This window comes from Streptopelia decaocto, assembly GCF_964273445.1.
Source record: "Streptopelia decaocto genome assembly, chromosome: 1".
Classification (NCBI taxonomy): domain Eukaryota; kingdom Metazoa; phylum Chordata; class Aves; order Columbiformes; family Columbidae; genus Streptopelia; species Streptopelia decaocto.
The window spans coordinates 156,634,884-156,650,057 of NC_138663.1; the positions used below are offsets into that span (position 1 = coordinate 156,634,884).

General features: G+C 36.3%; 1 protein-coding gene across 1 annotated transcript in view; it reads right to left on the bottom strand.

Moving 5' to 3' along the window:
• Window positions 1-1,310: 1,310 nt before the first annotated feature.
• Window positions 1,311-15,174, bottom strand: part of TM9SF2 (transmembrane 9 superfamily member 2) — a 28,473-nt gene continuing 14,609 nt past the window's right edge. Inside the window, exons 8-17 of the mRNA XM_082043719.1 lie at window positions 12,950-13,029; window positions 12,751-12,859; window positions 12,492-12,624; window positions 12,128-12,247; window positions 9,918-9,975; window positions 9,111-9,270; window positions 7,899-8,050; window positions 6,747-6,858; window positions 5,990-6,161; window positions 1,311-1,979 (exon numbers count right to left, since the gene is read on the bottom strand). Of these exons, the coding sequence (XP_081899845.1) occupies window positions 1,912-1,979; window positions 5,990-6,161; window positions 6,747-6,858; window positions 7,899-8,050; window positions 9,111-9,270; window positions 9,918-9,975; window positions 12,128-12,247; window positions 12,492-12,624; window positions 12,751-12,859; window positions 12,950-13,029 (1,164 nt within the window). The 3' untranslated portion in view covers window positions 1,311-1,911. The remainder of the gene's footprint in view (window positions 1,980-5,989; window positions 6,162-6,746; window positions 6,859-7,898; window positions 8,051-9,110; window positions 9,271-9,917; window positions 9,976-12,127; window positions 12,248-12,491; window positions 12,625-12,750; window positions 12,860-12,949; window positions 13,030-15,174) is intronic.

Sequence of the window (15,174 nt, forward strand, 5' to 3'; positions counted from 1 at the left end):
CCTCTCACTTCTATTAATCTGATTTTTAAACAGCAGTTGTAAATACCGCACAAAAATCTGTTTTCATATCACTACACTGAAATTCTTGAGCACCTATTACATTTATATTTCAGTAACAGACAACTGCTTCATGTTTCTCAAAGTAAGCATTCCCATTTGTGTAATAACTCCTGATGACTTTGAGCAGAGACTATCCACGCGGTAGGCAATCACAAAACCAGAGACATTAAGAACAGTCAATTTTATACTTTTTAAAATCTAAACCAAGAGTTACACTACAGCTCACTGCATGAGTAAAGAACAAATGCTTACCACACTCACCCTTTTCCCCATTTCGAGCATAAAAGATGGAAGATTTATCTGAAATCAGCACTTCCTAGTGACTGCGTGTGGGGAAGGGCAGGAGAACAAACCTGTCCACGACATGTGAAGAGAGCTGCGGTTGGGGACAGGCAGAGGAGCACAACAACGGTGTGGTTCATCAGGGACGGGTGGTGGAGCACGGCCGGCGAGGAAACATCACCTGAAGCCTTTTTACATGCCAGCTTTTAGGAGGTTAGTAATGACTAGTGACCTTAACCAAAGATTTTTTTATTGGGTTCAACATTCAAGCATCACTAGGTTAAGGTCTTTTAGAAAAGGAAACTGGTAAGAATGAAAAAAACCAAAACCCCAACCTTATGAATGGCAGTTGGTACATGAAGTTTAATTTAAATAAAATGTTATCAGGCCTGTGAAAACATGCTGAAAGACAAATTGTGTTACGAGTCTAAAATCACTGAACAAGATAGGAACAAAATACTCCGTTTTCGAAAAAAAGCAAATATAGCTTTAATGCTAGTCATCCAAAATTGACAGTAGTCTCTTAATATAAGGCAAAAATAGTAATTTTCTTTTAATTTTTAACCTACATTAAGTACAATCAGCAACAGTTGCCTTATCGAACATGTATCATCGAGATCTTTTAAAAGCAAGGTCAGCAGAGAATGCCGACTCATGCATTATAAGATCTTCTCAACATACTGACAATTCCATAGAAACCTCTGAAAACACATCCGGGTTAAGGACTGGATTAATGCTGCAGAGTGGTTTTGTTAAATGTGTGTATAATTTAATTCTCATGCGCCACAATCACATTTCAGTGTTATAGCCATGTAGCACAAATGACATTTCTTGCAGATCTAAGGGTGGGTCAATATACATGAAACCATAGAAAAATGCCATAAAATACTCTATGCAATCTTTAAGCATCCATCTTCAATATAATTGTATTTACATATTTTTATGAACTTATGTAATAAGCCACTGAAGACATTTTTACAATATTTATTAGATTATGAATTTATAAATTCAAGGACTCAGAGGCACATAGTTTAAAAGGCCAAGACACCGAAACTAATGAAGTCACAAATCAGAATATTTATGGACGTAACACCAGTAAAAAATAAAAATCACATCCAAACTAAAAGCAAGACTTCTTAAGAGTCATCCTTCAAAGTTAGCATAATAAAAAGTTCTCATTTCCCTCAAAGAAAAATAATTCATCCCACCTACCAAGCTAGAAAAACCTATTTACAGTTGTACTTTGATCAGAAGTATCATTAAGTTGTGTAGTACAGCCACTTCTATTCTGCCATTAGAATGTAACATTTCTTTTAAAGTACAGTTGTATTTACAAATGCATAAATATGATAACTCTGATCTTCATTAAGATCTGAATACAGGTTGTTAAGTCACAATACAAACGTGTTAGTGGAAAAAGTGTTTGGGGCAGCTGCATATTCAGTATCATTCTCAAAGAATAGGAAGCCAATACTTCTGATAAAGCTCAAGTTCATCAACTAGACCAGGTCTTTAATTACGTTAATGAAGATTAAACCTCTTCTGTGTTAATTCTTTACATTGGTTTCTTCAGTCAACTTTCACCACACTGTATATTTTGGTTACAAACCAAAAGCATGCAAAGAATCCAATTGTCCCTAAAAAAAAAAAAAAGTTGCACATTAGGAAAACTGACACAGGAGACATCCATTTCTATCTGTTGTTCATAAATCAGGACATACATTTATGCAATCTGCTGTCTTTAGTCTTCACTACATCCATCAGATAATGGTAAGTGACACAAAGTACTTGGTCTATCTAGGCACCAACTACTATGTAAAGTATCTCATTTTCACCATCATCAAGCTGATCACATGGAAGACTCTTAAGACCTGTGTTATTTCTCTGTGTACATATTTGTTCTTTGTTGATTCATTATACCCAGTTCAACTCCTTCACATCGCTCTATTTCACCCTTCTTCAGTGACTGGCCACGTATACTTTACCCGATCTGCTCAGCTGGTCAGAATATCGTTATTATATTTATTAAACTAATTAAACTGACAGCATCAAAAAGCATTCACATTTCTTAGTTATACTTTAAGGTCTTGGAAAATTAAAGCACTATCTTTATGTCTGCATAACTCAAGTAAATAAAAATTTCAAACCACAGTATAGTTACTATGCAACTTGCACTTCCTGTTACAAACGTGTTACATATGTTAAAAATAAATGCTTCTGAAATACTTAAGGCAGTCAAAAAGTATAAACAAACATGAACTGAAATTCAAGGACAAAGACCATTTCACTGATAGTTTATAAGTCTTTTAGCTGAAGAAAAATAGCTCCACCCCTTCTGTTTGTGAAACTCCAACAGAAGTTTTTAACAAAAATATTATTTTGAATGCAAAGTAGTCAATAGAGCTGGGCTTTGTTGATCTAACTGCATTACTTCAAAATGCAGCATCAATGAGAACGATAATGGACTCAACAGCAACTCAGAACACCTGTTATGGGAACCTTCATTTCCCACAAAAACTAGGACAAGAAAAAAGCCCTGAGGATTATCTGATTTTTGCCTGAGTACCTCTTCTAAAACCATAGCCTTAGCTTATGCAAGAGCCAAGTAAGTTCTTTAAAGGGAAAAAAACCCCTCACCTTTATTTTAGATCTAATAAGAGGCACAACAGAAGTTGTGTGCTAACTCATTCACCCTACAAACATAGAAGGAACCATGAATGATATAACTTCTTTTTTTTTCCTTCACGCTTGCTAAACTACTGATGTTTAACTGACTCATTTACTATGATACGTAGTTGTGGTCCCAGCTGTGAATCAAAGATTTGTCATGTAGCTCCTGGTATTTTGCCTGCTGAGTCTGATCAATGACCTGGAATGCAGCACGGATGCAAGCGCCTGAAGCATGTGTTACCCTGACAGAGCAGCAGGGCACTGTCAAAACCGTTCCTGATCCTGACAATTTTTAACAGATGAGTAAGCAGCAGCAGAATAGTTTTGATACAACAATTATCATTTTCTCCTTTTAGCTTCTTTATCATCCTGACATAGGAAGTCAGATGCCCTTAGAATTAGTTTTTGCTAAATTGCTAATATGCTTTTTCATTTAAGATACTGGAGAAATTCCTGTCCCTTTACCCAGCTTCTAACTTTTTCTGTAAAACCTTCTCTCAAAGCACTTCAGTAAATCTCAGAGAACTGAACATATCTGCCTTTGAATGTGTACCAACCTAAATGGACAACATTTGAGGGAGTAGTCCTATTTCTTAAGATTCAAGAGTAAAGCATAATTTACACTTAACCTTGTGGGAAGTAGATTAACACAATCATTAAGCATATGATGCTTTGAAGTTCTAACCATTTGGTTAACTTCACATGTATTCTCCTCTAATTTCAATACAGAAAATGAAAATTAAATTTGAAAAAAAAAAAAGTATGCAAACTCTGAAAGCTTAGTTCAAGTTGCACAGCATAACTCGCTCCTCCATTGTCCCAATTACGCAATGGCTACCACAGAAAGCATCTGAAGGGGACTGAGAGTAAAACTACCTCTTCTCTGCTGGCTTTTGAACCTGCCCTAAAAAGGGCTCCCCAAATTTGCTGGCAGGCACCAGACAGCCAACTCATCAATTGAAAGTGTAAGCAAAGGAAAAGGGAGATGCACTGGACACAGCTTAATGCCTCTAGACAACAAAGGCAAAAGAGGGAAATTAATAATATATGGGTACCTTAGGTGCAGAAAGGCAGCTAAGCCAAGTCTCAGCATAGAAAGAGTACTGTCAATCCCCTTTGCCTTGAATATGTGCCCTCCAAAATTACTGTATGCATCCAAAGTAAACACACTGAACAAAGAGTCCGGGTAAAGCCAATTCTGGTTTTGGCCTAAACTGTTTAGTATTGAAGGCAGACATGCTGAATATCTATTGGAAGAACTAATGAAACTAAATTAATTGACTTTACACTTATGTAAGGCCTAATTATTTTTTCATGCTACTTTGTAAGTTTGTACTGCATTTAAAATTGATCTACATAGAGCAGTACACATCTGTTTGTAGTTGAACAACCATGCATCCTTAAAGTCTTCGGTTCAATGAAACTATTAGTAAATCCAGATCAGAAATAAAGGTTACGAGAAAGGCAGGGTGACAAATAAGACGGAGAAAGAAAGGGAGGCAAAACCTCTGATCTACATATTCAGAACAACTTGCTAACTGGTAAACAAAAGATACATAAAAGTAGAGATGATGTGTAACTTACAAAACATCCGCAAGCAATGCCAAAACACATTAGACTGACTTAAAAAGGATGGAAGATAAAACTAACCACTTTTAGAACACAGCTTGACTGCTTTTCAAAGAGATTATATAACATGCTGAAGTCTCATTCCCTCCTTTTAACAGGCAATGACCCAAGAAACTCCTTGCAGGCTCTTGCTCCTGTTCATCATCATCTGCATTCAGTCATGGTGCACAAACAGCTTCAGTATTTCCTAAGCTGAAGTGGTGGTCTTTGAAATTACTAATTCGGTTACGCTTAAAATGAACACCATTCTCAAATGTCAGTTCTTTTCCCGCTAGATTTTTTTCTTCTCCTACATTAAGTGGAAATGAAACTTCTGGTTATAGTGAGACCTGTATTAAAAGCTCTGATGACAAGTCATTTGTGTTCTAGAAGGTCTCAAAATATAACCTCTATAGCTGTGTACATAAATCCATCTCAAAGCCTTAGGAATCATTAAACTTCATCATAAAGATGAAGCTTGAAATAATTTAAACCATTGATGAGTCCAAAGTGCTTTCACAACATATTGCTCTGTAGGGTGAAAGTCCACAAAGACTGATTACATTCTGCTTAGTCTTTAAGATTTTTGGGGAGCTGGTGGTTGCTGCCTTCTTGCATCTTTCACAGCTATTCCTCCACCCCAAACAAGAGATGTGTGTGTCTGACTGAAGATTCCTTCGTAGTACTGAAATGAGGTGACAAAATCTTTTGTCATCTTCGGTTACTGAAGAGGAGATTGAAGTGCAGGCACTTAAGTCAGGTGGTTTTCCAAAAGCTCACAATAAAGATGACAAGGTTGTGACAAGACCACATCAAAAAAGAGTTAAGAAGTTCTGTCCCCTGCCTCTGCTATTTCAGTGCAATTGGGAAAGAAGGTAAAGAAATTCTGGAAGACATCAATGCAAAGGAAAAAAGTATTCTCTTTCAACTTTTACTCCTATTTCTTCCTTTCTCCTATTCCACAAAAGCTGCATTTCTTCTCCTTAATTGACACTGTAACTTCAGACTTAATTGTGTGCGATTTGAAATGTATTTCTCCAAAGGCAGCTAATGAAAAGAAGAGTTTGTCTCATGACTAGCATAGGAATGAAATCTAGAGAAATATTTATCACATCTGATGGCATCATATTTGAAGATCTAACTACAGGTCACATCTCACATTACTAGTAGTTTTGCCCCATCTTCACTTAATCTCTCTCACTAAAATTTGGGATCACAGAGTTAAAAAATGCTACACAACTACCTGGAAAAAAAAAAATAATCAAAGATTTATATATACATTTATGATCCTGTATGCAGATAAGTTTTGTCAAGTACTCTACTGTGAAAGCTAGACTCAAAATTTGAAATTAAGGTTCAATATGCTTACCTGTGAAAAGGAAGAAGATCAAAACCATAATCATGGTATAACCAAAATATAAAATGGTGCTAGCTGTTCCTGTGATTTGCAGTTTAGAAAAGAAATAATGTATTGCATATATTAGGAAATAAACTGCAGTGAAACCACTAGTCAGGAATGAGCGCCACTGCCAGTGATAGTCCTAGAAGGCGTGGGGAAAAAAAAATACAACATATGAGTAACATTGCATACATCTCTAATGCACTGACCCTATCGCTGAATGCAGAGTCACTTTCTATTATGGCTTTATCCAAAAGTGAGTTTTTACAATTTTTATCTCCAGGAAACAACCTACATATAATCAATACTGCGTTAACTACACCATTCCCAATAAGAGATAAGAAATCTAAAGATCAGTATCAATTAGGCAAAAATCTAAACCCCCAAATAAACCAGACCTACTATTACCAGCTAGAGAGATTTTTTTCTGCCAAGGTTGGCCATGTGCAAAAATGCACAAGTTAGAGTTAGACTCTTTAGAGTTAGACTAAAGACACAATATCTGACTAAGCAGTACTCAGTGTATGGTTTTAATATTTGTTACAAGTTTTGCCAGAAGCAGCCTGCTTCACTTCTGCTTCACTTTTTAAAGACATGGTTTAAGGACATCCAGTATTGGTGTTTATGTTGAATTCTGGAATACTTATTTCCAGTTACAAAAGCCTTAAAAATTTTAGAAACGTTCTTAAAACCGTATCAAGTGTGAATACTGAAGAATCGCTCTTACCTCTGCACATAGATGGAAGTAGCAGAGCAATATTGTGGCCTCAGAACATGTAATAACCAAAATAATGAATACCAGAAACAGGAAGCCAAACATGTAATACATCTGGTGAGACCTAGAAAAAGGAGTTAAAAAAGTAATTAAAATGGACACTGTGCCAATACTATTTCTTCAGATGCAGTAATATCACCTTCACCTGAAGTACTCTCCTTCCTACTGAAGTACTATCAGTTGTGTGGCCATACAATTGGCTAATTTGTTTTCTAACTGAAGAACAGGAGCCTTGGCAGCTCAGTCTGAAAACCATGAGAAAGCAAGGCCAAAGTATGCTCCTGATTGGGCATTTAGGGAAAGAACTGCCTAGACATAATGAGTGAAGTTATAGTTCCAGTGAAGTCAGCGTGACCTCTTCCACTGACTTCAGCAGAACTTGGATTTCACCTCACATTTCAATCAAAGGGGCAGAGCTGTAAAATAACAAGAAATGTCAAATGCTGTAGCTGTCTACATAGAGTAGAGGCACCTATTCAAGGTTCAGAAACAGTTTAACAAGATCCAATAACTAAATTGTGCCAGAAGGAAGACAAATCCCTCACAGTAGATTAGTTTGTCAGTGTGCTATGAGCTCACATCAGAATTCACTCACACTGGACTAGTCTTTGGTGCTTTATCTTTTAAAATAATTACTCTCTGGTGCCTTTACAAAGATTTCACAAACTTTCTTCTTATTTTTTCTCCCAAGAGTATAATAGTAATACTTTTCTAGCTCAACAACAACTATAAAAAAAACTCAAATCAATTTAAATACACTTATTGCTCTCAAGTTATATACCATATGTCAGCTTCAGAGCCACTTACGTGTGAAGTGAGAGAAGTTGCATGAGAAAAGTAGCTATTTGAATATTGTAGTTCAGCTATAAATCGCTAAGCATATCACAGCCACTTCTCTACACACCTCAGCATGCAAAACAGGCACTGAATATCTTCTAAACCACAAAGTGCTAAAAAGATAGTAACATTTAATTTTTTATTGAATCAGTATTCTGGTAACCCTGCACAACCAAAAATCAGTCAAACCATCTTGAAGAAACACTTACACAAAGAAATTACCACCTTTTACACAGGGAATATTAAAATAGATAGTAGTTAACTTACCAAATACTATTGAGAATAAAGAACAACTGTATAAAGATACATCCAAAAGGCAGAATCCCGCCCATAACAATGCCAGGTAATGGTTTTGTATAGAATGATTGCTCAGGAATCTGACGAGGAATTTGATTTGTGCGAACAGGATGTTCAATAGCCTTTAAATGAAAGAAAGAAATTTCTAAATAAATAACATGTCAATATATGGCACCACCTTTTTGCTTTGCTTTTGAAACGAGTGGTTGCAAATGTCTAGTATTGGTTTTGACCATGTACATACCCAGCCACCCCTACATCTGATTTTGCTACCAACCCAGCTACCAAAATTTGCTAGGCAAACAAGCTAAAAGACAGCTCTTACTAAAAACATAGCCACAGGTATTTTGGACTTCCCTTTTTATGATTACCCTGTAACAGAGCCTGAGCTGATCTCTCACTTTTCAGCTGGGGGATAGAGGTGGTGCAGACACTTGCTTTCTCCTTCTAAAAGTCTCTCTATGTTTTTCTTTTCAGGATTTGCCCAGGAATCACATGAGGCTAAATGTACAAACTAAGGGGATTCAATCTGGCAATTAAATCCTAATTTAGATGCATGCACAGATCAGCATGGTGAGAGAAAAAAAATTAAGGCAGATAAGTGCATACTTTGCCATCTTTCCCCTTCTGTAAAGATCACATCAAAAGCATCAACAGATACTTGGTAGGTACTTGCTTTCTGTTTTGAACGTATTTATGACACCTGTCACTTTGCCTTATAGTTTATCAAATTCTCCTTTCTTAAAGGAAATGCCTCTGTATAGTGCAGGAGCGTTTACTGGAATTTCAACCTGTTTATCAGAAAAAACCCCACTGAATTGTAGTTAAGAACAACAGGATAACTACAATCAACTTCAAAAGTGCCTTCTAAGATATTTAAATGTTCTCTGAAGGTTATTCCATAAGACCTACAGAGAGCTGGAACTCCGGCTACCTATATAGGAAATTAAATGATAACCCTAATTGTTGCAGAGACATATCACCACCACCAACCCCTCAATATCAAAGTCTTGGAATATCAAGATTGGATATCAATGCAGTGCTAAAGTAACTGAGCAGAACTGGAGCTGACAATGCAACTGGCTTAGGCGCTACCTCTGTCATAGGCTATATAGTGAAAAATATATATGTGGGTATACATGTGTATGCACATACTCACAAAACAATTTCTCGAACACTTACGTTTTTCTTAAAACCAAAATAGGCACCAATAAACGTCAGCGGTACAGATATGCAAAACCAGAGTGCCAAAATAGCAACCAAAGTACCAAACGGAATAGCTGCTGAAGAGCCTTCGCCCCAGAGAATGAGGTTCATGATAAAAAAATCTGCAAATACAATTCTGAAAAATACATAACACACTTAAAGCATAGAAATACTCCTTAACGTTTAATAATGTTAACGTAACAGTAGCACTGTATGAAGATTTTAGCGTAAATCTCTGTTAAAACCAAATGACACACACAAAATATCAAAATGAAGAGGTCAAACAAGCAATTCTTTGTTAATCTAGTGGGATTGAACTCCAGCAGGGGCTGACGTTTCAATGAAACAATTTCAAATATATGCTTGTCTTAACTACACTTCAGGGTAAGACTGCTTGCTGTGATTAAGTAGAAGAATTTATCCTAGTGTTTATACAGTATATGACACTATATAGGACCAACTACAGTGTGGTCAGGGAAACAGCCTAGAGAGTAAAAGAAAGCAAGGAAAAAGTGTGTCTGTCTAAAACTTACTACTATCATAATGCTCTTAATCAACCTTTCATCGTGGTGAGAGTAAAAAAAACGTTTAGTAAAAAGGAAATCTAAGGATGATATGCCAACAACACATTCATCTTTGTCAAAAATGCCATGATATTCTTGTAGCTTCTGGAATAAAGGTATGATGTAATAAAATTTACTCAGATAGCTGAAACTTAAAAATTAGCTATGCATGTCAGAGAAGCAATTTAATTCTTTAATCATAGCTATATTCTCAACTTACCCGGGACAAAGGAACGATGTCAGCAGGACATTTGTTTTCCACTTCTCACCTCCGAATGCTGCATTAAAACATTTGACAGTCATCAAAACATGCATTAAGCTTACAACTATTAATTTTCCACTCCATTTACCTGTTATACTTAGCTCCTAAATACTCAAATAATGTCCTACCATGCTCAAGTTTAAACCAGTAAACTAAATCTTCAGTAATAAAACTGAATTCCCTCAACATATTGCTTAATCATGGAGCTTCAAAGAAAAGTCTCAGACCAAGGTCAGGGAAAGTATTCAACTAAATAAAGTGGTCAGAGACCTGGATTATCTGTTAAAAGAAGGAAGTAGATTTGCAGCATATTCAAGTCTTTAAAAAACAGTTTAAACCTGGAGTGATTAAGAAGTTTAAGCTTTCTAGCATTTGTCTGCAGGTTTTAGTAGAAAAAACAAATCTAAATATGTGAAAAGCAAGCTTAACAGTTTTCTTGAAATAATTCTTGGCTAAGAATCCTACAAGAAAGTCAGGACTAAGACGCTTACAGGAAGCAGTGATGTTCTCTTGAATCTTAGCAGCATTAAGCAGTGGTGATACCAAAAGACCAAATATAGCTTTATTAAGAAAATCTCTATGAATTTGCACTACACTGATAAAAATTCTAGTCAGCACACTTTCAAATGAAAATATCCTGCTGGAATTCAGCGAAGCTGACAATTTCATCTGAGCACTGCCATAATGACATGCTTCTTTACTTCAAGAATCAGAAGTGACTATGGCTAGACTGATTTTAATTAAATTTCTATTTTTTCATAAAGTCTTGGTAGAAAGTGACACTGCTTAAGTTTAACCATTTAATTCAACTCAGGTTTCACTCTTTAAATGCAATGTTGAAAAAACCCCACTTTTAGAACTGGATATCCATTTCAGTTGCATTTTGGTTTATGTCTCACATTACTTGTACAATATAAGGAAAAACATTCATGTTTACATGCTGTATACAGGCTATGTACCACTTCATGTTAAAACAATATCTCTGGATCAGTCACTCACTGTCTCAGTACTTAAACACAACATTCAAGTATCAGCTATATTCCCAATAAGTATAATATGAAATGTAATTATTACTAGTTATATCTTCACCAAAGATACTGGATTCAATTTACTTTCAATACACTTCAAAATATCCTTCAAAACTTATATTATACAGCATGATAGAAACACTAATTCTGTCCTCAATTATGGTCTTAGTCCTAAAGTCTCCTTCCTTTTAAATCTAACTGGCTTGAAGAGAAGGACAAGGAATATCACATCACTACCATTGTGGAAAAACTCCCTACAAAATACAACCTCAGAGGTTTTCCTCACATGCAAAGGACAGAACTGTCAGAAGAAAGAACACCAATGCCTACTGCCAGGTTGAAGTTCAGGAATAAACCCATTTAGCCCTGTATGTTCAGAACTACAATAGTCCAAAAGACCCAGCTCGGTCATAAACAGACTTGTACCTTGAGTAAGGTAGTTAAAATAAGCTGTGTGCAGAATGGCACGCTTCACCTTAAAATAAACCAGAAGATACAGGGCCAAATCATTTACGGTTGGTAGACAGGCCTTGAAAGAACAGCTAGTTGGGATCAGTTAAGGAAAACAGTTTCAACTAACTACTGTCAGGTGCCCAAACACCACTAGCTTGATTTCTACAATTACAGAACACCTAATAATCCTTCCCCCCTATGCCCCTGCCACAGTCTGATAATCACCATTCTCCCAAAAACCTAGGAACTAGCTAAGAAGAGGTGACAAATCTCAGGCATGCAAGAGTAGAAGTTCATGATGCAGGGTGGGGGGGTGGGGGGGGGAGTTACCAAGCAAAATTGATGGCTAAAACTAAATGCAAGTTAACACCTCCACACACACTGTAGGAAACAGAAGTACAAAACTGTCTGACGTAATAAGCTTAGTACTAGTAAAATGGAAATTGCTTCCCAATTACATAAACACATAATAGCAAGAGCAAATCAGGGTCTTTAGGCGTGATTGCATCAAAAACAATGTAACCATGTCAGTATTTTATTCATCTTTTCTGTTATTGAGGTATGTACATTTCTCCCATCTTGCCCTAAGGCAAACAACAAACAGTCCTGGAAAATAAAATTCGGTTCTGTGATAATAATTTACTTTAATGAACTTAAGCCCTGTCATTTTAAATAACTTTTACTCACATTTGTAGAATCTGGCAGCAACATAACCAGCTGGAGTTCCAAGCAGTACCCACAAAACTACAGCACAGGTCATTAGAGCTCCCCGGTTAGCAGGTGACAAAAATCCCAGGCAAGCAAAAACTATGAAGCAGAGATGCACAATTTTAGAAAGTAATTACACATTTGACTTAAAGCCAATACATCAGTTACCTTAAAATCTGTGTCTACTAAGTTGCATACCTACTATATCAGCTCAGTTGTTTCTAATATTAGACTTCAAAGAGACTTCCAGACAAAAACTACACTGATATTTTTACTGGTGCCATGAGATTAGCAGTGAAAGATCATTTGTACTCAACTAACTCCTCCCCACTTTATTACTTACACAGGGTAACGAAAGTCATTATTAAGATCTGTGTGCCAGAGCCTAGAAAAACAGACAACAGCATTCCTTTTCTTGGGGGCCTGAAAATATCACCATGAACCAGTTTCCAGCCAAATTCTTCTTGAGCATCTTCCTGTAACGGAAAAGACACCTATTTTAATACAGTAGATTGTCATTTACATAGCCCGTTACGGAAATACATCAAGCTGAAAAAAATATATGTTCCTAATACATTTTAGGAGCTATATTTCAGACTTACAGTGGAATCCATCTGATTGTATCTTGCAATGTCTTTATGCAGTGTCCTCAACATAATCATAGCTACCATTCCAGACAGAAAGAGGACAATCACCAAGGAATTCATAATACTAAATTAAAAAAAAAAAAAAAAAAAATCGTTTAAATTGCAATGTGAACATTTCAGTGCAAGTACACTTGAAGACAAACTTTCTTCTCACCTAAACCATTGGATGTGAGTGTGTGGCATGGATTCCAAAATATAATCCCATCTTGATGCCCACCTTATATCTTTTTCTTCCTGAAAGAGTAATCACGTTAGTTTCAGATACAGTCAGTATCCAAATTAAATTTACAAGCTGATGCTCATGCAAAGCAATCTTGAATGTCATGACAAACTGAATAGGTAAATAGGGAATAGTTTAATAACTACCTAAAGCAAACCTAATATTTGACCACAGAATCTAACTCAAAATATTTTCTGAACAGTATTGAGCACCTATTTCTTCTTAGGACACAAAGGTATATAAAATTCATTTAATTGTGCTTCCTCCCTTCAAGAGTTACATTAACTCATCTGAAATACAAATGACAAGCAGAATAACAAAAAATAAGCATCTTTTAGCATATATGAGCCAACATAACAGACATTGAGACACTAAGCTCTGCTACATAGTCTCCAGCATCACGTTCCACTTTTTAGACACTGCTTTTTCCAAATTATCCTTTGCTTGGATACAACTTTGTTTCAGTACCAACTACCAATCCAGTTACATTAAGCTTATACTGAAAGACAGGTAAGGAGACAATACTACAAAATTTACATTGTTAGCAGAGCAAAACAAATTATTCCTTCATGCATTTAAACTGATTATACTTATTCAGACTGAACATTCATTGATCAGAAACACTTCGAAAAGAGCATTTCGTTTTATTTTGCAGAGTAAACATGAAAAAAGGAATAAACAGTGCTGATCTACCTGAAGATTGCTAATAAACAAGCCATAAACACTAGTATCAATTAATAAAAATCGACACTTTTCTGAGAGGATGTTATTTCAGTAATTTATAACGTACAAGAGCAAGAGCACTTTCCAGTGAAGCCAGTTTTTGAAAATATAAAACCCAGAAGGTTAAAAAGTTTAGCCAAGATTAAATATCGAGCTCACTGAAGTAATAAAACTAGGTTGCAGTGCAAGCAACAAGTTTCTAAACTAGCATCAAAGATTCTAGGACAGAAGTGCATTTTTCTCCATACGTACACTGCCTTTTTTCTGTTTTCCAGAGATGGCCTGATGTGCTAACCCAGTAGAATTTCAGAAGATGACCTCCAAGCGATGTAACATTGTGCACAAGACAGTAACACACATAGAACTGGGCAAATGTAATAGCATGAAGCTGAGGTCATTCTTAAATACTAACTTCTGACAGGTTTCCAGAAGTACTTGCTTTTCAGTATACAAATTTCAGCATCATAACTGCCTTCCGCATCTGAATAGCTTTGATATGACAATGGCCTATCATTTTGAAGACATCGCTGATCTTGCCATCAGAACAAAAAAAGTTAAACAAAATTAAAAGTTCTCCTATTGCTATTTTTAATCTATTAATGGCTAAGATTGTGATTAAAATCCATGACAAAAAAAAAAGGAAGGTATAAACTTTATATTCAGAAGAATCACAGAATTATTGAGGTTAACAATTTGAACTGTTGTGTGTGCAGTATCCCTTCAATACACATGCAGGGAGTCAAGAAGTCCAGTCAGTTATAATCTGTACTCTTTAGTGAGTCACTTGCATTTTGAGGTCTCAGAATAATAGGGAAACAGTGGGAAACTCAAAAAAAATTGTCTAGCAAACTCCATTAAAAAAAAAAAAAAAAGCTTGGTTGTCACCAGAATGACACATGAATTCAAGTATCACTGCTCCCTACAGTTACTGCTCCTCTGCCTTTAAATAGAGAGTATCAGAAAAAGAATACCAGCTTCCTACTCTTCTGCAAATTTCCATGGGAAATTTCCCTCAGCTTCAATCTACCAAAACCACTAATTTGCTGGAACGCGCAATTTATCACAGTATCACAGTATCACAGTATGTTTGGGATTGGAAGGGACCTCAAAAGATCATCTAGTCCAATCCCCCTGCTGGAGCAGGAACACCTAGGTGAGGTCGCACAGGAACATGTCCAGGCGGGTTTTGAATGTCTCCAGAGAAGGAGACTCCACAACTTCCCTGGGCAGCCTGTTCCAGTGCTCTGTCACCCTCACTGAGAAGAAGTTTCTTCTCAAATTTAAGTGGAACCTCTTGTGTTCCAGCTTGATCCCATTACCCCTTGTCCTATCATTGTTTGCCACTGAGAAGAGTCTGGCTCCATCCTCATGGCACTCACCCTTTATATATTTATAAACATTAATAAGGTCCCCCCTTAGTCTCCTCTTCTCCAAAC